General features: G+C 42.3%; 1 protein-coding gene across 1 annotated transcript in view; it reads left to right on the top strand.

The window, feature by feature from the left end:
* Positions 1 to 20,989, top strand: part of LOC104470041 (contactin-4-like) — a gene marked incomplete at its 3' end in the record, with an annotated part of 81,973 nt that extends 60,984 nt beyond the window's left edge. Inside the window, 2 exon segments of the mRNA XM_010084819.1 lie at positions 1,896 to 2,046; positions 20,862 to 20,989. Coding sequence (XP_010083121.1) covers positions 1,896 to 2,046; positions 20,862 to 20,989 — 279 coding nt within the window.
* Positions 20,990 to 26,504: the final 5,515 nt, after the last annotated feature.

The raw sequence follows: 26,504 nt of genomic DNA, 5'->3' as shown, positions 1-26,504 counted from the left end.
TCACAGAATAAAACCCATATCATGAAACTCCTCTACCTCACTCACGCAGGACCAAGAAGGAAATAATAAATGACTTTTTAAAAACCCAGTCTGAACTGTTCATTATAGAGAAGGAAATAACAGGATTATTCAAAAATCTATTTTGCCCAGAAATTTTGGAGAATCATGTGAGAAATTATTTCCAGAAATGATACTGTATTGATGATAATACTATGATATAAATAATAGTCCATCTGGTTCTGAGTGCATTGGTGGGAAGTTGTTGTCAGGATGCCTCCTTTAATTTTGAAGTGTTTTCCATAGCCAGCGTTGGTTTTCAGATGGCTCTTTTATAGTCTTTAATAACATACATGTTTTCTTCTATGCTAAAGAAGTCAGCAGTCCATGATTAGACAGAGAAGACAAGGCAGCTCAGAGATTAGTGAACTCTGATTCATGCAAGTGGAAGATGAGATCTCTTTGATCATAAAGACCATCCCGTGCATTATCAGTGTAGGATTATGTTTTATTCAACTCTTTTGCAGCAGGAACAGTATCCAAAAGAATTGAGGCAGGCAAGTTGTCCTATGAAAAATGAATTTGCTTTCTGTATCCCATGGGAGGTTTTTATCTCGCAGCTGCCTCAGGTGAGCTTTGGATCATTATATGGAGCATCAGGCAGATGCAGTGCGTGGTGATCTAAACTCGCATCTCCCGAAGCACAGGTAGGGGCAGCAGGAGGAGCATCCAGGCAGACAGCAAAGGGAATGGAGAGAATTACAGGGTTCTGGGCAGAGTGTGCTGCCACTGATCTGTCGGAAACTGCCAGCAAAGACATAGCAACAGGGCAAGAGTTGTTTGTAAAACTTAAGATACCTCACGGATTTTGCATTTGTATTGAAAAAATGAATCGTCCCACTTGATGTAGAATCATTGAGTGGTTTGGGTTGGAGGGGACCTTAAAGACCATCTAGTTCCAACCCCCTGCCGTGGGCAGGGACACCTCCCACTAGCCCAGGTTGCTCAAAGTCTCATCCAACCTGGCCTTGAACACGTCCAGGGATGGGGGTTGTCTTTGGGGAGTTCACTACCAGAGTCAGTCTGGAGGCAGCCGCCTCAAAGCTCTGCCTGTCATCCGGTCCCATCAAATAAATAATTAAAAATCCTTTGAGGTAGGAATCAGAAACCAAACAATCTTCTCCCTCCCCAGCCTGCCTTACAGCCAGGCTGCAGACTGCAGGGCTTTGGTGGTTGCTTCAATGAGTATCTCACTGTTTTTCACAAAATAGAAGAGTGTGCCCTGGAGGGACTAAAAAAGACGATTCAAGAATACCTTGTGCCCTGGTGCCTACTTAAGCCTTGCCTTGTTTTGCTTGGTTCAGGACCTGGCTGTGTCAAGGTCTCCCACCTCTATAGCATTAAAGTAAAAAACCTGGTTTATGAATATAAAGCATAAAAATGTCAATTTTTCTAGAAATATGAACATTTCTGATTAATTATATGGGTTCTGTGTTTGTGACAGTTTTCCTGTATGCTGTTGCTCTGTGCATAGCAATGTTCAACAAAATGATGATCATTCTGCTACAGCACAAAAAAGGAAATACATTATACAGTTCATGCAGGTGTCGTTCTTAGGGGTGCTGCCCCAAATAAGATGTGCATGACATCGGGTTTCTGCTGCCTGCCAAGGTTACTGGTTTCCAAGGTTTGCAGCTGAACATGCATTTCTGAACAAGTAAAGGGCTGAAGCATTCAGGTGGCTGTTTGCCCCATCTATACGTGCACGTAGTTCGTAAAGTCAGATCCTTTAGGAACTGCAGGTGAGAAACAGCCCTGGAATACCATAACGTTCAAAAGAGCCTGGCTTTGGGTTTTCCAGAGAGGATTCTGATCTGGTTTTTATTTTTTTCTTTCAGCTGTTGGTCCAGACTTTTCCAAGACACTGTTGAAGAAGTTGACTCTTGTTAAAGTGGGTGGTGAAGTAATCATTGAGTGTAAGCCGAAAGCTTCCCCCAGACCTACTTATTCTTGGAAGAAAGGAAGAGACATCCTAAGAGAAAATGAGAGGTAATGTCTTAAAGTAACCATTTCTTTCATTAGCTTGCTCCAACCCAGGGGCTTTCAGCAATAAAAGATAAATTTGTCATTAATAGCTTCCCAAAATTGACTTGCAAATAAATGTGAAAACAGCCAGTGTTCAGTCTCGGGAAGCTGTGAGTGAGATTTCTATTCCCATTATATTCATCCCAGTCTCTGTGTACTATTAAAGCATCCCTGCCAAGAACCTGATAAAGACACACTCTAAAAAGCAAATATTTTGCCTCTGCATTGCTCTGAATAGCCATTTAAAAAAAATAATAAATAAAACTTCCCAGGAGAGAAAACCCTCTGCTGCGAATTACACTGCTCTGGTACATTGCTGAATGTCCCACAAACAGGAATTATTTGGGGTCACTAATTAATTTGATAGTCCTAATGCCTGACTTGGAGATGGCTTTTTCAGACTGGCCAAGTTTTTTTTTTTTATGTATATATATATATTTTATTTCAAAAGGAGAGCATTAGTAGGAAGTAGGAGCCTACCTTTCAAATTTGCATGTGTGGTTTTGCAGTGATTTGTTGCTGAATGTTTAGAGATGTGGTTGTGTAACCTGTCCTGCTTCCACAGCACCTGAGAGCAGGACCCAGAGAGCTCTCCTTGACAGTAACCTGGCCTTTGATGTGCCACTTGGATTCATTGGAAAAATTGCTTCCTATTAGTAAAGGTCAAAAAGCCAAAGATTAGAAGGAATTGTTATTTTCAAAAGCTTCAGCCCATTAGAGCTGTTTTGTTTTGGTTTTTTTTTTTTTCATTTTGGAAAGTCTAGTCTTGTTCCACCCAACCTGCGTGCCTGCAATGGACATTGGGGTATATACTACGGTAATGTGTACGAGTGTGCAAAAAGCTATAGTTCATTTAGAGCCAGATGAGAAAAATAATAAACAACCTATTTCTGACTTACTTAGCTCTTGTTACCTGGTCTTTACAAAGCTGTTGTCTATGGACAGTTCGGCTTCACCTCTTGGGATAAAAAGAGTTGGGTGATCAATGACACAGAGCTTCCTCTAGCAGCCAGGGTACAAAGCTGTGTGAGGTCAAAGTTATAATACATCAAGGTATGTTGATTGTTAAAACTGAAATAACTTGTTCTGGTGACGATTGTGCAAAGGATGGTAAATATTAAGTACTGGAAGATTTGGAGTGTCAGCCCCATGAGCTCCCATCCCATCTCCCCTCTGATGCTGTTCTCCTAGGCATGGCACATTTCTTTCTCCTCATTTTAATTTAGGAACGTGAGAGGAAGTATTAAGTTTGTGTGAGCAAGGGCTTAGGAAAGGGAAGACATGAGCCACTGTGTTTCTTGCTTGGTCACTGCTGTGCAAGGCTGACAACAAAGTGATTTTTTCACACTCCTCTCTCATCTGCAAACTTACCTAAAAGTTGGATGCTGTAATACAGCAAAAACGCCAGTGCCTGGGAGGATGGGTTGTGAGTCCTCTAAGCAGCTCAGTGTTGGGCTCGAATGCAAACAGCAGCAAGGCGGAGGTGTTGGTGCTGGTGGCAGCAAGCCTGCCACTGCCGCTCTCCTCCTGTCCTGCCGAGCATGCCATGCCAGGACTGGAGCCTCCCACCTGGGCACCAAGCCCTGGATGGGAAACCAGACGTGAAATGTGCCCAAGCAGGTGTGAAATTTTCTGTTCCTTCAGCCCAGAGGTTTTTTCTGCCAGCGAGATCATCCAGTGGGGCCTATCTGGCAAAATGTCTTAATGAGCACCGCTCCATTGGCTTGGCAGTGGGACCCATTTAATTCTCGTACGCAGTTGGTTGTGTCTCCGTGGGGACGAGGGTGTTGAGTCCTCGCCATTGCCTTTATTAACCATGCCATCCTTGTAGTCTTGTACCTGGAGACACTGTGAAATGTGCAATTAGGAAATGCATTGTCTTAGATGATTGTGGCTTTGTTCATCCACACTGCCTGACTTCACAGGGGTAGGAGAGGCCAAGTGCCTCGTCCTGTTGCTGTATTTCTGGTTTTATCAGGTGCTGAAACATTATCTCCCCTCCGCTGTCCCAGGGGACAGTAGCACTGACAGGAGTCCAGTCCTAGTACCTCCCTTCACCCACGCTTATATGTGGGCTTCAAACAATAACTTTTTCTTGGCTGTTGAAAAAATCTGTTGAAATATAGGAAGAAAGATGCCAAGAAAAGCTGTTGCTGAAATCTCTTATCTAGGGCAGAAAACAACTTTGAGACAGGCGTGGGTGAAGAAACTTAAATGAAATCTCTGGTTGAACTGATGTTAAAGAGTCCTTTGAGTTTTAGAGGAACCTGAACACCTGGATACTTCTCCAAACTGAACGTGATCATGTGAGTGGTAATCAATATAGATGGTCCTTTTGATTCCTTGTAGAGTTAAAAGTAATGTTCATGTGTCAGTCCTTGCTTTGAATTCTGATGTACAGCCTGATGGCTGCCATGGCAATCTCTTGAGCATTTCTCCTGGGGCTCGTGTGACTTTTCAGATGGAGTGTAATCTTAGGGACTCCTTGCTGGAGACAGAAATATTGTGCATCAGGTTTTCCTGCCAGGACTCTTGCTCTGGAGGCTACTGCTGTCCAGGAGGCAAAACTAAGTGTGTTGTTCAATGTTTGCCCAGAGGGTAGAGACTACCAGGGTAAAAAAAAAGAGCTTTATGGCTTTAGGTTTCATATTCTTCTCTGGAGGCTCAGGTAGTGTGTGCTGTACCCCTAATGAATAACCTGCCCTGAAGGTATCTCTTACTGGTGGTTGGGAACTGTGCAATTGTGTTATTAGAAATTCTGCCCTGGGGTACAATTACATTATTGCAGTCATTAAGGGCAGTTCATCTCCATAATAATGAAAATCCTGCCTTGGAGGCCTAACTGAGTCAAAATAATGTTAGTAGCCTAACTCCAGAAAGTAAGTTTTATATAGAAACAGCTATAGCACAGATATAGATATATTGCAAATGCTGCTTGGAAACAAGGGCTATTTCTATATGGGTAAAGATGCAGAGATCATTTTCTATCCTCGATCTTCGCTTCACATTTCAGGGCAAAATGGCTCTTAACACTCTGTAGGAAAGGTCTTCAGTCCTGTAAATGCCACTCGGTACGAATCAGCCTCATGAGACCACTGGTAGAGTAACAGCCGGAGAGTCTGCTGCCTGTCACAGCATCTCCCACCCTCCACACTGTCGGGACAGGAGACAGGACTGAAAAACACAGACCCTCTGGGAAACCCCTGCTCAGAAGCAGGGGATGCCTTTTAGATAGGAGCGGTCACCATTAGGCTGTGCAGGCTGTATCGTCAGAGAGACAGCAGTATACAAGTAGAGGTTAGGACCCACTTGCCCCAGCACATTCCTTGGGAAGAAGTCATTTTACCCTTTCAATATACATTGTTACACAAATAATCAGGATGTTTGAGCCAGTTGTCAAGATCTGCAGCTGGCAGGGAGTCATTCCAGAAACCAACAAGCACTGGAAGCTCAAGGTGGAAGTGGTGTCTTCTGGTCATTGCAAAACTGTCTTTGGGACGTCAGGTTGTTCCTCAGACAGACAGATTTGAGTTCAGAATGTTTTTCACTTACCATTGGTTCTCTTGCATCTTACATTCATATTTCCAGATATGCTTAACCTCCAATCTCTTTATTCTGACTCAACAATAGGAGAAAAGAGGTTTTGGAGACCTGGGATGCCATTACATGGGTTGTTTTTTCTCATGTGCCAGCTAAATCAGTGTGACTCAGAAGTGATGCTGGACTTAAGCCCGTGAGATGGAAAAGGAGACGGTACTGCCCAGCTGCCCAGGAAGGGCTGGCATTCAAAACCAGTCAAAAACTGCTTGTGTGAGCAGTGCACAGACTATAGAAGCCAGAACCTATGTTTTCTATTTAAATCTCAGTGGTGTAGTCGTATGTCTTCATTCCCCTGATTTTATGAAATAACATAGTAAACATCAAGTAAGTTTTTGGATAAAAAATACATAGCATCTATGGTATTGTATACATAAGGTGTAGGCATCATGCAGGCATTATATACAGAAATGTGGTCTTCTGCAATTACTGTGCCACATGAGACAGTTGATTCAAACCATGCGTATACTTTGCTCCAAAGCTGTCTCAGAAACCAAATCAATTCTTCCTAGATGTCAGTGGGAGTTACAGAGGTAGAGGGTAATTTTATGTGAGATTTAGCAATATAAACCAGAAATCCATAGTTATCCACAAGTCTGGAAAAACTTCCATTAATTGATGGCCCGTGTATGACACTGAAGTGAATGAAAGCAAGTCCTTAATGGAGAGTCTTTCCTTTAAACTCCCAAAATCCTGAAGCCACACATCCTCCAGTCCGCAGTGTTTCTCATTTGTAACAATTATTTCCCAGCATTACCTTGTATGTATTATTCATCGATGGGAGTAGGAGGGGAAGTCGTGGCAGTCAGATTGTTCTTGCAGGATTTTGTTAATCCTCTCATAATAATTCAATTACATCTAATGCTGCAACGTTAGATAAATTTGTTACTGAGACTACTGCCTTAAAACCTTTATTTTCAGGTGATCTTATCACAGAAACCTTTCAATTTCTTCATAATTACAGCACAGCTCCCATGGAGAGAACTGCGCTCGGTTGCAAGTGCGAGTGGTTTGTCCTCTCAGGGGCAGAAATCAGAAGTCGCCAGCTCATTTGTTCAGGTTTCCTGGGTGCAGGAGGGAGAATCAGGCTATGGGTGATTAGAGAAAAAAACCTGGAGCTATGCAGAGCGCTGCCAGATAAAATTAAAGTAAGCCCCTGTCACAGCTGCTCCCAGCTTCCAAACTGTTGGGGGAACGTCCTGCTTGGAACTCTAGATCAGGAAGTGCTTTCAAAATTATTTAAAACCAGTTATTTCACCACTTAATTTAAAACTGTTCATTTTCAAACAATTAAGTCTCCCTTAATTTCATATGGTTTTCTGTAACCCATTAAAAAAAAAAAAAAAAAAACAGTTGCAACCCAACAGATCTGCGGGTACTGCCACGTAGGTGCACAGCATCCAAGGGCTTGGCCGTGGGAGTGCTGGGGTTTAGTGTTAGCGCTGAGACTGGTCCTGTGATCTGCATTGACAAACTGGGGCATTTTGTCACAACACCGCACAGATTGAACTGTCTTTTAATACCACCAGAGGCCATTTTGTTAGAGTATCTTAAGAAAATTTCTCATGGAATTGGTCAAGGGATATATTTTGCCATCAACATTGAATGATTGTGCTGGGAAGGGGTTGTTAGGTGCTCGTTTGTAACGCAAGATTGGCATCACTTTCTTTGCAAGTCTTTCCTCCTTTCTTAAGTGCTTCGTTTCAACTTAAAGAAATGGCTTCAATTTACATGCAATAATGATAATAATTACATTTAAATATTTCTGACTGAGTATTTAATTTGAGATACCAGTCTGTCAGAGAGACATACTGTCATTTCGCAGGTGAGGCTGTAGCATTGCATGGTTCAAGAGGAGAAGAGGGAGACGTTGCGGTTGGGTCTCTCTGTCTATTGCAGCATGCTGCTGCACTCCCTCTTCCTTGCTCCCCAACTCCCGGACTGTGTGCAGGAACACCAAGACAACTTTTATTATTATATTTCTGCCAACCTTGTGGTTTGTTAGCAGCCACTCACCGATGTGTGGATTAATCAGAGGACAGGGACAGGCTGTGGTCCAGCAGTTGGGTCTGGGCTGGTGCAGGGTGCTGGCTCTGGACCACCCCATGTTGGAGAGCCTGGATCTGTGGTGCTTCGGAGTAGTGTTGTCGGCTATCTCAGGCACTTGGTAAGAGCTTGTACACACATGTTGGAGAGCCTGGATCTGTGGTGCTTTGGAGTAGTGTTGTCGGCTGTCTCAGGCACTTGGTAAGAGCTTGTACACGTCAAAATTAATATGTATTCCCTTGAAATAATGAATGTGTAAAATATGTACACAATAGTCTTAATTCTTGATGTTCTCCTAAAGCTATTGGATATCACATTTACACTGCTACCAGATGTGTACTCAGTCCAGGACAGAAAAATAATTGTAAGCCCCAAAATAAATTGCTCTTCCCCTGTCCTTGTTCATGTAAAGCCCTTACATCATTAGAGCTGTTTCTTTTCTATGAATATACAGTGCATGCATTGTTTATACAGTTTAATTGTAAGGAAAGAAATTCATAAAAAACAAATGATTTTCTGTGCTGTTAGGAAAGAATACGAAAGTGTCCAATTAAACAGCCACTCACTAGGACTTGTATAGTAGCAACATCTGTTATCTTAATTAAACAAGTTTCTGTATAAAGGGACCCTCATAGCACACTTTGTTAGAGCAGGATCTGACCTAGATACTCCAGGCACGCTCACTGTCTTCATGGAAATTTTCCCAGTTGGTCCCATTATCTTGCAGTCTTGACAAGCTTAGTGATATATGAGCAAACTTTTGCACACACAAAGCCATACTGCTTAAAGCAGGAAGATTTTAAATTTTTTCTGAGCTGAAAACCAATAAAAGCGCAGAAATGCAGCATATAGTGGCATTTACCCCCGGAGTTCAGTCACAGCAGCTTTTGGAAGTGCAAAGACTGCCTGACTAACTCAGACCTTGTCAAACAACATTCAGGAGAGAGAACCATGCTTCCAGAAAGTGCTCACGATTCGTTTTCAAAAGTGACTTACGTGCTTCAGGATTTAAGTTATTTAGGTCCAGATTTTCCCAGGTATTTCATTGCTGCTGTCTGTGGTAGCCTAGAGTCAGAGACAGTCTGGAAGGTTAAGTTCAATTTTAAAAGTGCTGGTACCCTGGTGTCTTCTAAAAAGATGAGGATTTGTGAGACTGGGAAGGAGCAGTGGAATTCCATTGAGGACTTGAGGCTCTGTACCCATCCACAAACAAACACCCAAACCGCCACCCTGAAATCCCAGCCTGGTCAGAAGGAGACACGATCCGCAGATCAGGAGATCCAGGCTGTAGAACACTGGAGCCAAAAAGCCTCTTGCATATGTTAATACACAACTGTGCCTGCAGGATTATTCATATGGATAGTAAATACTAATAAGAACACTCAGTGCCCAGGCCAGCACAAAGTCGGTGAGAGTTGCAGGTAAAGCCCAAAGCAGCAGTCTCTCCTCCCAGGAGCTGGAGTGGTTATGGTTCAGGAAAAGCAGAAAGCTCTCACCTAATTTTTTTTTGTGGCTTTCTGCAGTTCAAAACTGTTCAGGAAGACTTTTCTCTCTGGAAGAGGTTAGCCATGGTTTTTGCAAGAGTTCACACCCTTAGGACCTCCTCCCCAGGGTTGTTGATTTACAGACCCTCAGATAAGGTATTATTTTTGTAACAGGATTTTTAACATAATTCACTTTGACACTATGTCGTTTTGAGAAGGAAAAATTGTGAAATCATGCAAGAAAAGAAAGGTTTTTCTCTTATTCTTTCTGTGTGTCTTGAGTCTAAAAAGTTGTATAAATTCCAATTTTTTTATTTGTTGCCTCAGACTTCCTAATTAGTGGTTAATTACTTTAAACAGCCAGAAAGAAAATGGCAATAGGACAGACAGCACATCTTTCCCAGTCTGGTGCCAGGGTACAAACCACAGTGATATTTTTACACTGATTAATCCTTGAGAAATGAATTGCTAGCAGTGGCTTTTGGATGCACAGTCTAGTGACACTTCACCAGAAAATAAAATCTCAAAGGATGCTTCCTATCATTGTTTTGCATTAATTGTGTTGACTGTCTTTTTTTTTTTTTTTTTAAATAAAGCACCTGTGCAATTTCTGTAAGGCAGACAGGTAACCAAACCATCAATAACTTGTCGGGTTTTCATTACATCCTGCCTAGGCAAAATGAAAAATGACACCCTGCAAATAGCTTTTTGAAGTTTGAATCGACAATGCAGCATTCATCTTAGTTTTCAAAGACAATGGCAGAAGACAACTCTACTTCATTGGAACATCTGAAATAACTGGTGTGTTAACTTTAACCAATTTTCTGCAAAAAGAGAACTAAAATGAACTAGGAAACCACTTGATTCAGTGGTCAGAGGTGTTGGAAAGCAGTTGTCCTAGGCTTGATGGGCTTATGGTCATGGGCTGTTTGTTTCCCAGCTTAAGCTGGTTTTAGCTCTGTGTTGTTCTGGAAGATCACAGTAGGTTTTAACATTGTATGCTCATATGCATAACCCTATAAATGGTCTCTCCTCTCCACCTGTTTTGCTTTAGCAGCTTTCTGATGACTGAACCTTTCTCCAGTGTTGATAGTAGTTGGTGACTCCAGTTCATTTTTGCAATGTCTTTTCTTTCTGTTCTTGAGCAAATGTTCCTAGCAAAACAGTCAGAGATTCACTTAGAATCCAGATTCAGTGCCATTTTATTTTGTATGTCTAAAGTAATTAGGCTGATCCCTAAAATACGCATGTTCATTTATCCGTGCCTGTAGACATAGGAAATTATATCCTGTAACCAGCCACAATTGTTGTCAAGCATACCTGAGGTGCCGATAAATGCAATCCCAACTTACACCAAGCTCCAGTTGGTGTTCCAGAAATCAGACCCTCTTTCACACCTTGACACAGTCTCCTGTAACACCAGCAATCTGCTCCTATTTTCCCAGCAGGTTATTTTCAGTGTGGTGTTGCACACATGTAGGACATCATTGCTCCCACTGCTGCTGCTGGATGGAGCTTGTGACTGCAGCCCAGCCATGGTTTGGCCAAACTCCTCGTGCTGCTCTGACCCGAGTTGTCAAGAAGTCAATGGACTTTTACCTTGGGGCTTGTGTATTAATTTTAAAAGTAGAGCTCTGCTTGCAGAGGTGGGCAAAAGGAGAGGATGAAGTATCCAGAGAGCCCAATCTCAGAGGCGTCAGACCTGCAGTGCGCAATAAGATGTGTCCCATGTTTGCACATCCCTAACAGAAACACTGCCACTTGCCAGGCGCTGTTGAACAGCTGCTGCTTTTCCTGCAGCGTCTCATCTTCATGAAAATTAGGTACCATGTATACGGCTAGGAATTATTTCTCGCTATCTGTAAAGGCGCTCCAGGAAAGAGAGAGTTCCTCCCCGTGGTGCTGTTGTATCGGGGGCAGCAGGATCTGGCTCCCAGCAGCGAGGCAGGTTTCTCTCTGTTGCGAGCACATGCTGCAGCCAACGCTCTCAAAAATAAATGCCTGTAATTAGTCTCCTAAATGCAATTTGAAATTGATGGGTGGTTCATACTTGTCCCCTAACTGAAGAAAATAGTAATAATGATTTTAGTAAGTCTGTAGTATTTTGAAGGAAAAAAAAATTATCAAGTATTTCCTCTCTTGGATATTTTCATGATTAAGAGCAAGAAGGTAATGATTTTACAGTTAAGGCTACACTTTAACATACGCATGTTTAAAATCCAAGGAAATAATTATGTCTGCGGGGGAAAAAAGGATTCCTAATAAACTTCTCAGACAACCTACCAGACTCGGTGATATTTTTGATGATTATTTAAACATCTTTTTTAAGTGATGTAAATGTGTCTTTGGATCTTGCAAATCTATGTTAATGTCAATTACAAGTGGAGTGGGTAATTTATCTTTGTACTGTGGGCGTTTTTTTGTTGAAAGTAGAGGAAAAGATGTGTTATCTTTGAGACTATGCCTTTGGGCTTCTATTTGGGTAGTATCAGCTGGAACAAATAAGCTGAGAATGCATTTACTGCTTCTGCTCTAATCTCACGAATGCTTCCAGAAATGGTTTGTGTCAGCAGCTGATGCACAGAAAATCTTGCACAGATTTTTTTTTTTTTCTCATAAAAGAATAATTTTTATGAGCTTCAGTGGAGTTCCCTTTAATGCTTATGTTCTCCAAACCTCCGAAGCATTTGCTGTAGGTAGAGAGAGGGTGGTAGCTTGTCTTCCTCGGGGAAGGAATTGTTGGCAAGGGTGGCTGGGGGCTGTGCTTCCAAATTTGATTCTTTGGATTTCCAATGTCCTTCTAGATAGACTGGGAGAAGTCCCTTAATATCTGTGCCTCTGGCTATAGTTACTGCCCTGGAAGAATGAGCATAGCAAATATTTCACTGAGCATTAGGTAGACTGAATGCCTTCTCAGCACCTGCTGCTGTCTACCCAAGATTCACTTCGCTTCCGAGGGCGAGAGAATGCGCTGTGAGGAGCAGCAGGTCCCTGGGTGGGTAATTGTGCATAAAGGGATGTCTTAGCCTTCCATGGGGTAGTTTGCAAGTGGGCTTTGCCCCTCCACCACCACAAGCAAAGAGCTGCTCCGGGGGAAGAGTTCTGGGGCGGTGGGTGTGGAACATCCCCATCCTTCGCCGTGCCGTTGCAGATTTCATGCTTTATGGCAAACAGCCGACTTTGTCTGTAAAAATAAACTGCAAAGTTGAAGAGTTGTGTCAAAAGGGCAGTTTCCCAAGGGGGATGGTCTTCATTTCCCACCAGAATCAATGGAAAATTGGCTCTTTGCACCATTGGACCCTTCTGGACTTGCAAAATCTTCCCATATAGCTCCAATTATCATTGCCTCACGTCTGAGGAATGAAAGCTGTAAAAACGAGCTTTCCTTTGCTTTACTCAAATCTGCTTCCTCAAATATTTATTTTCATGTCATGGTCTTTCTTACTGTATTTATTTTAATTTTGTGTGTAGTGAAAAAAGAGCAGTAAGGGAGAGAAGGCAAGGGTTCCTGTTATTTGAAATTCACCACAGCCTCCTCGCTTCCTTCAGGGTCCCCAGCAGTGTTTGTGTTTGGTTTTCATTTGTTTCTTCCTGTTATCAGCATCCCTTAAGAAAGATATTTTGTACATAACTGCTCTTCTTAGATAACCTAGGGATATTTTTATATTTGAATTATGACTCCGGGCATCTTTAAACAATTTACATGGAGTCTCTAATAGCTATAAACGCTCCCTTCTTTCCCTCCCACCGCACCGCTCCTTCGGGATGAGCCACTTCCAGACTTGTCTTAAAAATTTACGGACAAAGAGGAGGATGATGACAAAACACAGCTTTTGTGTTCATAGATATTAATATAGACTGGGTGCAGTTTTATTTATTTAGACTGCTCCATCACTGCAGATAAACAATTTGTTGAAAAAGAAAATTGTGGGAGAACTTAGGATGCCAGATCCATGACTGGTTCAAGCTGATATTGAATTCAGTGGAGTTATGTTGTTTGATGTTGCCAAAGGGGGCACTACTATTTTCTCAGAATTATTTATCTCAGCAAAATATGTTCTATATTTTCCCTTCTTTCTAGAATAATATTTTGGTTTTTTACGATAATCTGAAAGAATTGCGATTTATGCTCTCCTCACCTTTAATTCTTCATACTTAGCAAGTCTGTAAATGAAAAGCCTAAAATGGAAACACTTTTACATACAACAGTTCCCATCCCTGGAAGAAGTGTTCTTAGCATTTTCTTGGAGATCAACATCAAGAGTCAAGAAGGAAAAAAAAGTGTAGTACTCTGTATTTTTGAACGCAGCAAAGAGCAGCTATTACATATGAAGACCTTCAAAAAAAAAAAAAATTTTTTTTGTAGTCCCAGAACACAGAAGATGCCAAATGAACCCAAATTTTGTGCACCGTGCATGTCTAGACAGTTCACTGTTGCCACAATTCATCAGTAAACCTCCTGGTGTCCTTCATGACTCAGATGTATGAGTAAAGATTGTGCAAAAGTGATGCTTCTCAGTGCCTTCTCCAGACAGTGTTTTTCCTTGGACAAAATATATGTATTTTAGAGATGGAGAGGCAGTCCCACAACAGAGACCCCAGCAGCCTGGCGTACTTGTGCCACACACAACCTCAGGAGCTCAAACACGTCATCCTCAGTCTCTTCAGCTCCATTTAAAATGTATCTCCAGCAAAGCTCGTGGGAAATGTTTTACTGAACTCAATGCAGCAGGATTTTGCCTCAGTTTATTTTGAGCAAATGTAGTTCTTACCTGAAAATTAATTATAGGGAGTTTGCTGTTAAGAGACCTGCCAGCTGTCATGGATAAGGAAGGCCTTATCTAATGCCTGCTTTCACCAAGAGAAAGACGTGCACTAAATTAAATGGGCTTTGACTGAGGCTCTAAATTAGCTCAGGCTTTTCTGTGAACCATGAAAAGACAAGTACTTATAGACAAATAAGTACCAAACCAGCTGTAGGTGGTTATCTAAATCAAAACTAACAGGTCATGGACAAGATGTTGCAGATGAGCAGAAGACTGCCTGCGCGGTATGAGTGTCCACATCAGCTGTGAGTTTAGATGATCGAATGGAAACCGTCGTAACGGCAGTCCAACAGACGGTACCGTCCTGGGTTTCACTCGGATTAGTGGCTGTTAGACATGGATCCAGCTTGTCCCATCCTTGCTCATGTTGCTGTCCTGATAGTAGCCCTCAGGACGTGTTGATGGTTCCCACGTGGGTGGCTGTGAGGACACTGTCCCTTTTGCGCCAGTTTTCAGAAACAGCTGGGGTAACAGGACATGGGTGAAGCCCAAGCCTGGAAAGCCCCATCTGCTTTATGGGGGGGAAGCTGAGCATTTTTGATGTTTTGCAAGTATTGATGGAGTGTGGGAAGTCTCAGAAGTCAGGAGAAGGTCCGGGGTGGGGGGGTGTTCAGGATCAGGGCTCTCCCCTTGCACTCTCCTCCCTGCGCACCAGGGACCATCGAGGGTGTTGAGTGAAGCCCAAAGAAGCTGACTTTGACCTCAGTGTGTACTTTAATGGGGATTAATGTTACAAAGCAGAAAGCTCTGACCTTCCTGTTATTTATTTACGTGACAAAGACAGCATCCCAGGGCCACAGGAATTATTAGCTGTGGACCATGCTCCAAACCAGCCCATTCTTCAAGTGACGAGCAGGTACTCGTGAGCGGTGTCCCTGATTTTGGGGAGGGCTGTGCACTGAGCAGTAAATCCTCCCTCTCAGCCAAACCTGTGAGTATTTCTAAATTTCACTGTGTTTTCCTGAAATAGCCTAATGGCCAATACTGCATTTATGAGATCATTTTAATAATCCCAGTCTCTGCCTCATTGCGTAGGAAGTGTTATTAAAAAGGTAATAAACTGCTACAAAGACGTGTGATAGAAATAGAAATAATTCGATAAATAATGCAATTGCCCAGAATCATTTACATTTGCAGCAGAGTTGTGGCATGAAGCAAAGCTGCTGTTAGGCTAAAAATTGCTGTAGATATTCCTGCCTATGAACTGTGGGAAAAGGCTGAGCAAACGCGCTGCTGAGATTGCAGTCTGGTCTGTCTCGTGCTTTTGCTTTCTTCCTCTGCTTCCAACTCCCCCAGCCCAAGCAAGGCTCCAGAGGATGGACAATAGGCCATTCATCATATTGGCTGAAACACACTGTTTTTCACAGGTACATTTAACCTAAATCCTCTCTCAGAAGACAGATTATCTCTTAGAAGAACTCTGGCACCACAGTCTCTTTTCAATAGCCATGTCAGGCACTGCCACAAAGGCTGTACATGAAGGGATCAATGGTAGTTTTATCTCAAATTGCACTCAATGTGTGTTTCTTCCAACTGACGTTCATTTAAATGCTTGCTGTAAGACATCTTTTCTCTCTGTAATAGAAAAAGGATCAGACATCCTAAGCATTGTTTCCTGGGGAAAAAAAAATCAGAATATTCACTTCGCTAAGCATGAAATATTTCGGATGCATGTGTTTAATCAACAGTGAAAGCAAGTGTAGTTACGCTTGGATTTCATAAATTAAAATGTTAAAATTATCAGATAAGAAACAACATACCTTATTTCATTGCAGCAGTGCTAGTAAAACCGTTTGAGAGGAAAAAAAAAAAAAAAAAAGAAGTCACTTTATAATTAAGAGCACTTTGCTCCAAAGAAACATTGGAGCTCTAATCTGCAGTCCAGTAGTTGTGCTGCCTGCCTGCCTGCTGCATCTGCCTTCTGCGTCCCTGGGGAAGATAACCGTCACCATCGCACGCACAGCCTGCCATATGCACTGCATTTGTAGCCCATTCGTATTCCACACCTTTCCATCTGCTGAACAGAAAAATAGAGGGCAAGCTGAGAAGGATACATGGAGGGATACCTGCAGTATCATCTATCGGGTGCAGATCTTCTGTCAATGATGTGCAGACTTTGTGAGTTAGAAAATAATTCATGATGCAAAGGCTAGTGTGTGGACCTATGACTTATCCCTGCGAAGGCTTTCACGGGGCGACTGCAAGGTGTGGGTGAGGTTGAACAACCCCTGGCTCTGCAGTGCTGATGTATCTGTTTCCTGGACCAGGTTCTTTTAATTAAACAACAGAGCAAGGTGTTACAGTAGATGCTGTAAGTCTGGGGTTTTTAAGCAAACATTCGGTCAAAGCATGGGGTGAAAGCTGAGCAGCAGGTTGTCAGCATGTTTTGGTAGATTCAGGCAATGCAGTCAGACACCCAAAGGTCAGATTTCCTTGGAGCTGGGCTGGAGGTAATTACTGATACTCAGTTTTATGATGTGCTCTAGGAGTTTTGCAGTTTTAAGTCATTGTCTATATTGCAAATAAGGGCTTGATCTCATTTTTACAAAGTCAGTGATAAAACTCTTACTGATCTCAACAGGAGGTATTCTGTCTCCAAATGCATATGTTACTGACCGAGAAATATTTACCTGCTCTTGGGAATCCTGCCCAGCAGTGCAGAGTGGTGCGGTGAGCCACATGAATCAGATCTGTTGTGCTCCGCTCGGGGTTGGAGGTAACATAACCTGCTGATGGGTGACTTAACAGATATGGCAGATGGATCATGAGCTGAAAAATAAGCGCTAATAGATCAGACCAAAATGATTACATGCTGCTATTTTTCCTCATGCTGCTCCAGGTCTGCCTGACCTCTTCCATCCATCTCCAGCTGCTGCAGGAGGTACTGGGCAGGTCAGTGCTGCTGTGTTGACCCAGGCAGCTGGCTGCGCTGATGTGGCCATGATCCCAAGGTAGATCCTTTCGAGGCAGCTTGGGTGTCTTCAAATAGCACCGCTCTGTGCACCCGTAGCCCACATTTTGGTCTTTGTCATCCGTAAAGATGTGTCTTTCCCCATTGTGTACTTTTCAAGGTTCACACCAAGCAAATAGACAAATTCCTTAGGACACTTCCATTCTTGCGGAGCTGGCGAAGGACACACGCAGTCGGTGGGCGTGCAGCATCACCAAGAAGCTGCTGTGGAAGCTGTGTGCCTGTCGGGTTGGGAGGAAGTTTCTTTAGGGTAATGCAAAGTGTTCAGCTTGCAACTTTTTATGTTTGCTGCTGCAATGGCAAAAAAAAAAAAAAAAAAAAAAAGGCAAGGAAGGCTAGGGAGGAATGTTTTCAGCATTTTTAAAGGTCCTTTGTCCCCAGAAGAGTTTTGATCAAAACACTGACAAGGTCAGCTCTTCCTGGGATAGAACCCAAAGCTTTGGTTTAGGAAACAAACAGTCCTTTTATCTCCTAATTTCAGATGTGTCTCTGCTCTCTGTGGACCTCAAATCTCCACTTGACAACGCAGACCAACAGCTTTTCTCTTACAAACACTATGTTTAAAATAGATGACCTTTCTTTATATAAGGATGCTAAACTATCTTGTATCATCTTTTTTTTTTTCAAATGGATATTTTTATCTTTGATTTTTCTGATATTAGCAGTGACCATGAGACAGGTTATCAGTAGAGCAGTTGCATTAACCTGTACAAGAAGAGCTTTTTATATTTTTAGTTGTTGTTGCCACCATTGTGGGTAGCAGTATCAGGAACCCAGAACATTTGATAGCAAGTCAGTAGCTTATTTTTTGAGTTTGTAGTCATTTAAAGAGGTGCATACTCAGCAATCAACACTGTTCTGAAGTAATACACTTGTTTATCGGAAATGTGGGGGTTTTTTTATTTCTTCTTAGTCATCTTACTAAAAAACATTCTGGGGTTGTGTTTCAGAAGAGGAAGAAAGTGCGCTGAACAGTGCTTAATTTCATTTGAACTTTGTGTCTTGAAATAACTTTTTCAACCAAACTACTAAAAGTGGTTGGTGAAGGGATGTTTGCTTTCAAGCCAATTAGCAGTTTGAGAACCCTCAGTGTCCTGAAATGAGCCTCTCCTCTTGTTTAATGCAGATATGGCTGCAGCGAAAATTTGTGAATTAGCAAAATCAGTGAAAGTCCTTCCTGCTTTCTCAACTAACTGTAACAAATTTCAAAGTGTTAAAATAATTACTCGTTGACTTCTAACACATTGGATTCAAATTAGAGGACAAAACATTCGGTGTAGAAAAGCACCTTCAGCAAAAAGAGCCACATAACCATAAGGCCTCCTAGTCAGTGAGTCACAGTAAGGTTTTAATGGTCTGATTTATTTAAAAAAAAAAAAAAATCAGTTCATTTGCACAATTATCTGTCAGTTTTAATGCTGGTCATTTACAAGAGTGTGCAGGGAATTACTTAGTTACCAGAGGATAATGAAACATGCCTGGAGACACTCCGGCGAAGGGGTTTGGAGAACTCAGTGCAAGTCTTGCCTAAACTCTTTGCAGTGTATTATCAAAGTTTAAGGGTGCCCCTGTGCTCAAATTATAAAGCCAGCCAGCCATGACTTTCCGCTTAGGAAGGGAAGGAAATAAAGACAGCACGAGCTCCCTGAGATGTGCCAAAGCCGATGGGGGATTGACTATCCTCATCCAAAGGTTGTCTCTAAAGCAATCCAGTCCACATTAGCTGCAAACTGATTTTACAGTGGGAATAAAGACAATTTAGAAGGAAAGCAATAGCATGAGACAGAGACAGAAAAGGCATTAGAATTTGAGATTAAAGCTGGCTTCATCAACAGATACAATTAAAATGATCTGTGGAAGAGATTATCCAGCAAATAGGTTTCAGCCATATGGCTGAAAATAAAATATAAATACATAGAAATAAAATCTCAACTATACAGAAACAGTCTAAAGCATCACCTTTTTCTGGATTTCTTGGGATGGCAAAAGTGCAGAGGGAGTGAGTAGAGAGCCTGGCAGGGGCAGTGATGGAGCAGGGTGGTCCTTCTTGAATTGGAGTGTATTGCTGAGCTTGTTCTGTTGTTTATATTGATTTGAATTTTAATGCATGCCAAGGGCACCTTCAGCTTTCAGAAAGGCACTGTTGTTTCCAAAGACCTGAAATTGATAACAGCAGTAAATAATTCCTTGGGAGCTCCTGGTGCTGCTGCTACCTGGGCTCCTGCACTGGAGGCCAGCGTGGCAAGTCCTGTGCTCCGGTGCACATTTAATGTAATACATTCATTGATTTGTGCCAACACAGGAGCAAAGAGAAGAGACGAGTAGCTATATACTACTCTCTTCCAATTACTGAGCTGGAGCAACTGCTATAGAAGCAAATATATGGCACTGGACTCCTGCAAAAATAAATTACAGTAGTGAATGTTACTGACTGCAACAATCTGGAGACCTAAAGCCAGTTGAGAAACCTCTATTAGTATCGGTGCTATTGATGTGTGAAATACAACCTCTGGCCCTGGTCTCTGCCAGCTGGCCTGCGTGGTGGTGTGCTGCTGCAAGAGCCGGTCAGGGGGAGGATAGCCAGGATGGACATTTGGTGGCTGCTGTCACAGCATCTTGCGCCATCTTCCTCCTCCTTGCTGGTGCTGATTCGTGCGGTGTGTTTCTTAAAGCCTTCTCAGGTGGGAAGTGCCATCTGAGCACTTCTGCAACGGTGTGAGTGTTGTTTGCTAAGTGGCTTTCCTCCTTATTTCTCAATCTGGTTGTGCAGGGGTTGGTTGGCATTAAGGATGCAGGAAGGCTTCTTCATTTTCCTTCAAATTAGTTAAATTGGGAAATAATTGAGCAGGAGAAGGCAGGAATTAATACAGGATTTTCAATGCAGGTCTGAAAGTGGCTGAAGGGGAGAAAACAGATTGCTGCAAGGCATGATACTGAGCGGACAGCTGAGTATGTTGCTAAAAGAGGTGATATTAGGCTGGAGGAAAGGTTTTTCTGGAGACTCCTTAGATTAAGCCTCCACAGGGCATAAGTTTCTCATGTTTCGATGAGATTTACTGGGCAGGATCAGGTTTTCTGTTTTCATTGACTTAGAGCAGAGCAGAAGAAAATGGAACAGGAGACAAAGCTGATGGTGAGAATGAGGAAAGCCTGAAGTGCAGCCCTGGTGCAAGTGGAGGGGCCAGGGATCACCCCCCAATTAATGTGCCATCCTTGCCTGCATCCTGCCCCCTGGGAGACATGTACTGCTGCAGATAACAGCGCTGGTTTGACGGGGAATACGTATGTGAGGAGGGGATGGGAATGAAATAGGAAATATTTTTTTTTCCACCTGCAAGTGCAACTGCAGATAAGCCCCACGGGCTGAGCTGTGCTGCAGGCAGAGAGGTGGAGAGCATGGAGGGGAAGCTTGGCAGCGTGGTACCCTTGCTGAAAAGCCATCAGCCTTCTTGAAAAAATAGCAGCAATGAAACACCTGCTTCATTACATCTGTTCGGCGGAAGCTTTGACATTGTTAAGCAGCGAGCGTGGAGATTTTTTAGATGTAGCCTGTGTACTGCACATTGTAGGGTTGTCATGGTGAGCGCCGAATATTAAAGTACAGACGCACGTAAAACCTACACAAGCTGCTGGTGTGTAAATTAAAGTTGCCCTCAAGTAAAGACACGGAAAACTCATGTAAATGATGCATTCAGTATTTATGAATTGCATCCTAAGAGAGTTCTCTCAGCTAAACTCCCTCTGTTACAGGCAACCGACTGTCTGTTGTTCAAACCATTAATAATGAATGCAGACTCCAAAAAGTTTTATGTGAACTTTAAAAATGTATAACCTTTGTGTCTGCTGTCTTTGCAGAATCACTGTTTTGGATGATGGGAGCCTCCGGATTGTCAACGTCACCAAATCGGACGCAGGAAGTTACACCTGCGTGGCAACAAACCACTTTGGGACAGCAAGCAGCACGGGCAGCTTGGTTGTGAAAGGTAATTGCCATTTTTATTGTGTACGATTGATACTCCATCTTAGCATCTAAGAGCATCCAAAGCAGCCCCACGCATGCCGCACCTTTCCCCTTCAATGTTAGTGCAAGTGGAGATTAAAGTGTCTTTTGCATCTGAGAAGCCTGCTGAGCCGCCCACGTAGGTCGGAGAGATGGTAACAGCAAGAAGGTGTCTGTGGTCGCGCTGAATGATGGTGCTTACTGCAGGTGAATGCATTTGTTTTCACACGTAGATTAAAATTATACTTCAAAGGATATGGGAATTGTAACACAAAACCGCATCCCTGGTCCGTATTGTTGTATGACTTGTTTCTAGCAATGGCCAGTAATCGTGCTTGAGAAATATTTGCTGCTGCTGCAGCCATCTGTGCCCTAAGACCCAGTTTTGCAAAGGCTATGCATAAAGCCATGGCATACCTGGAGAGAAAAGTTGCCCTCAGCATGTTGAGACTAGGTGGTGTCTTATATAAACATATCTTATCTAGTTCAACTTCATTTCCTTTTGTTATTTCTAAACTTCTATCATCTTTTAAAAAACCCTCTGAATTAGTACATCTTGTCTTGTTGCAGAATGATGTAAGAGTTTCACCCTTGCAATGCAATTTCATAATTTTTGAAGAGATGCACAAACTCTAATGTAATTTCATTATTCCTTATTCAGGGCTGAATTTCTGCATTTCAGGAATTTCAAGTGTTTATTCATGTGTGTTCAGAATTTTTTTCCTTTGACAAGGATATTTAAAGAAATAATGTGATAAATAATGAGAGACACTGACAAATGTCTTAAGCTAATTTTTGGCCCGCTTATGAGTAGTCAAATGTCTGATGAGTTGTTGTAGGCAATGAATATACAGATTATTACACTTATAATCACTTTCCATATTTTCCAAAAACTATATTGGATAACAAATCAGGAAAGATTGATTACAAAGCAATAGATCAATCACAGAGCTCTAATGCTGTCAGTTTTAATTCTCCTGTATATTGGCACTGATGGATACTATTTGGTTAGAGCCTCTCCCCATCAATTATTTTTATGGTATATAGGGAATACTTTAAAATATTTACTTGCAAGTTTTAATCTGTGGTTTTTATAGTCAGAGCACATTTCAGCAAGTAACATCAGGACCAGGCAAGTGCAGCTAAAGCTTCTGAGCCCCTGTTATAGTTACAAACTTCAGGTGACAGGGGTACAGCAGCAGTTGTTTGGGTTTTTTTTCTGAGCAAAATGTTTGCTTCTACCTTAGCTATCCAGTGGGGTGCTTGTAGTTAGATAGGATATTTCTGGGGTTGTGCTTCATAGCACTTGGCATAAGGGAAGCAGGAAGATCAAGGGGCCAACAGCGCAGTCCCAGGGTGGAGGGCTGTGTTAATCCTTTGTATTTGCTCCAGGTATTTATTGGAAAAGGAATTATGTAGGGGAGTGTATTGACACCAACAATTCTACAGGTTTGGGGCTGATTTGAAGGCTTGTATGGCGCTTGCCCACACCCACATCCGTATCTTCAAACAAAACTAGAGACAAGCGAAGATCAGCGTTAGATCTCTATGAGCTGACTCTGCCTTTTCTCCATCTGTGCTGCCCTAAAGAGGCACCCACAGCAAACAGCTAAGAAAGGAACACTTAGGGAACACAAACATAACAACCACCTTGTCTGTTATTAAAAGGGTTGATCAGCTACTGTCTGCCCCAGAGCAAAACTGGAGAGCAAAACAGTAAACCCAGCCCAAACGTCTTTCCCTGGGCTCCCCGGGGACTGCAGGGGGGTGGTGTGTCCTCGAGGCTTGGCATCCACGGTTCAGGGACCATTTGTACCGCTGTAAAAAAGACAATCCTTGGAAATAGGACTGTGTTTCCTTTCTGTTAATGCAGACTCATGCTCCTGTAATTCCTGGCTTATCCCTGCCTCCCCGCAGCACCCAGGGAATCGCCCCGAACTCCAAGCACAACGTCAGCAGCTATTGTACCTGATCTTTGGGTTCACACGGTTTACAAATCACTTTTCTTTGCAGTAAGGTTGTAAAGGATTAGCAAGTACTTTTTTCTCCCTCAGTGCTCCGTTTTAACTCGATTCCATTAGCATTAATGGGAGCAACACGTGTGCATGAAGCAGAGAATAAACTCTGAAGCCCAAGATGGGGATATTAACAGCAAACTGAGAAATGCAATTTCAAGGTCTATCCCATAAAAAGTATGAAAGAGCAGAAACTATGCTGAACTCCAAATGAACTGTGTAAAATACTGTATTTTATACTGAAATGCTTGAGTTTCTCTGCCCTAAGTAAAACACCGGCAAGTTTTGAGGGCAATGTGACTGAATACCTTATTTTAACTCAGTTTTGTGGTGTACAAAAAGACTAATTTATCAGCTGATGAGTTTTTGACTTTAAGATATGCTTATACTCTTTTCTAACTCATCTTATGTCATTGAATAAAAAACTGTGAAGGTCAAAAGACATTTTTTCTAACCTTCCAATGTTCTCCCAATATTTTTTTTTTTTTTTAATTTTCTCTCTCTCAGGGAGAGATGCCGACAGTGTCAAAGACAGGGTAGACAAGGATGGGGGGAGGAGGAGAATCTGTTACGCCAGAACCAAGGAGCTTAAAATAAATCTCTGGCAAACAACCAGAGAGGGATGAATAAATATTCATATTATGCATGAGTAGACAGCTTAAAAAATATGAAATTCTGACAGGTGCCCATAGGGCTGCGTATTAACATGCTGTTGTCAGAACTGGTGAACCTCGATGGTTTTCCAAACCAGTGAGATTGTGGTTTGGGTTGTTCTGTTGTTTGGTGCTAAATGAGAACCGCGCTGGCCTCCGAGACCTGAAATCTTGCAAACTTGCATGTATGGTTTGACCTTTAAATTAAAAAGCAGGATTGAATTTGTAAGGATAGAAAAGAATCCCACAGACAGTGTTCAGAGCTGTGTGAAACATGGCATGTGTTTACAGGTAGTATTTAAATATTAATTTTCCATCATTCTTTTTTCCATTTTTTCCTGTACTTGAGGCTAAATGTTGACTTCTTCCAACACACAGAAAGTCTATAGGCTTTCTCAGTACCAAGGGATTAAATGACAAATAGCGTAAACAGGCGTAGGCAGTACGATACGAGTTTATTTGTATTTAATGCAGTGATCCACATTGGCTAATATGGCCACAGCTCTGAAATAGGAAACTAATTTCAAGACGTTGCAATAAAAGCTCTGAATATCAGAAGCGCCAGGAGAGGCCCCTGGTGCTAACGTTCCAGCTTGTGCAGTGACTGAGACCCAAATGGAGTTTCTCAGGCAGCACTAGGGATGGAAGAAGCGGCAAAAACAAACTAATGACAGCAATGCAGCTGACAATAGCGTATCGTCACCATTTCTTTCACAGGATGAGAAAATCCACATCATACAGCTTGTTTCCCAGCAGATACACTAAATATCTTGAGGAGCCTGTGCCCATCTTTGCTTTTATGACCGTGGAGGCGAGTGGGTTGTGGCACCCACTGTGGACACAAGTGTCTGGCTCTTGAACATCTGCTTTCCTTTTGGCTGTGTTCTGAGCTATAAATCTTTCTCTATAAATAAATGTATATATTTATATAAACTTATATATGAATCTCTCTATAAATGTAATCATTCAGCTTGACTCCAAAGCCTGGAGCTTCATGGTGTGGTCCCTTGTAATTTCCGAGCAGGCGGTAGCGGCGTGTCCCACTCGGGAAGCTGAGCGGGTGCAGAGCTGGGTGGGGCTGGTGCTGCTGCTGGACGTGGGCTGTGGGCTGTGGGACTGGCCACAGAGGAGCGGTGGCAGGGGCTGTCCTGCAGCGGAGATGCTCGAGGGTTTCAAAGCACTCCAGCCTGCCAGAAATGGCTTTTCGTACCATTTATTATCCAATTGTCTTTGATTGCAGACTAGGATGATCCAGTCCTTTCCAGTCCCCTTATCTCTGGGGTTTAATGGTCAGAAGGAGTTTTGAATGCTTGGTGGAGTCTGTACCGTTTTGTTCTTGTCAGGATGTACAGCAATTCCGGTCACATTGTTGCATCTCTGACAAGGGCAAGTTCCGATGACTTTATTTGCCTGTTTCATTATGATGCACCTTTAACATTTTCCTACTGCCATTAGCTCGCCTCGTTTGGACTGTCATGGGAGGGCTTAAGGCAGTGAAAGCAACAGAATTTTTCTTAGCTGGTATCCATAGCACTTTAGCAGAAAAAGAATACAAAGATAATGTCAGTAGGTTATTTTTTCCTCACGCTTGAATAGACTGATAGTCTTGATTTTTGTCCAGCACGGTGATTCAAATTATTTTTTATAAAATTGCATATTTTCCATTCCAAGCCTATTCCTTTGTGTGAATGTTGAATTGGTGTATTGCATTTAAAATTGAAACGGTTGATTAAATACTGTAAATTCTGGTCGTTATCGAGTAACTTTTCAGGGACTTCAAATGCTATTGCCTTTAAACCTGTAATTTTTATTGTGTTATTCTAGTCCTTTAAAAGTAGCTGGGCTCATAGTTCAGAGGCAATGCTGTGCTGATCAGCATGGACACAGCGTTCACACTCTGTAAAAACAGCATCAGTGGGATGCAGTGGTCCTCCTGGCCCATCTTGCCATCTGTGGTTGTCTCTGTTTCGACATCACTCGATCAGTATTGTACTACATTCTTCGGAGAGTGTGTTGTGCTTGCCTCATATCCATGGTGCTAGGGTGGATTTATACTGTGGACTGGTTTAGTAGATAAGGAATCATTATTTTTTGATCTTCAGAGATTATGAATATTATGCTGCCCATGAAGAACTCAAAAATACTTTAGTTCTCCAGGTCCACAGGTGTGCACCAGTGGAGAGCCATCGCTCTCTGATGACTGACCATGTGTCCGCTATTGCGCGTTTCAGAATTTTGCTTTGATCATGGCTGATAATGCATGGTGCAGGGTTTCTTCAAGTCATTTGTGGCTTAATTTCCCCGTAATACAGTAAGCTGGTGTGTGCTAAGAAGCACACATGCAAACAGAATTGCTTATGCCTCCTTTTCTATTCGTGCATAATGTTCTTCGGTTGGGCCGGGGTGACTTTGATACCTTTGTACCCATCAGCCTTCTGAAGCTGAACGGCACAGAGGCTGATCACAGATGCATGTGCACCAACAGTTCTCATTATGAAACACTGGCTATTGAATTTCACAGGAGCAGAGGTTCAGTCTTTTGTAGTTCTTTCTACCTTTGAACCCCCCCCCCATAATTGTGTAAGAGACAACTTAGCATAATGCCTTAGTTTGATTTTTTTTTAATGGATCATTTGTTCATAAACTTAAGGGTCCAGACAGACTTTTAAATTAATCTCATGTTTATGTTATAGTAGTCTAAAGAACAGAACTCAGAAAATAGATCAAAATCAGACGGAGAATCATACAGTCTGAATTATATCTGTTATGGGCATTCAGAGAACTATTGTATTGAGTATTATTATCGTTACCATTATTAAAATTATTATAA

The sequence above is a fragment of the Pterocles gutturalis genome, unplaced genomic scaffold (genome assembly GCF_000699245.1).
Source record: "Pterocles gutturalis isolate BGI_N339 unplaced genomic scaffold, ASM69924v1 scaffold14485, whole genome shotgun sequence".
Lineage (NCBI taxonomy): Eukaryota > Metazoa > Chordata > Aves > Pterocliformes > Pteroclidae > Pterocles > Pterocles gutturalis.
The sequence above is the reverse complement of the archived record's forward strand: the minus strand, read 5'-3'. Positions and strand labels throughout refer to the sequence as shown.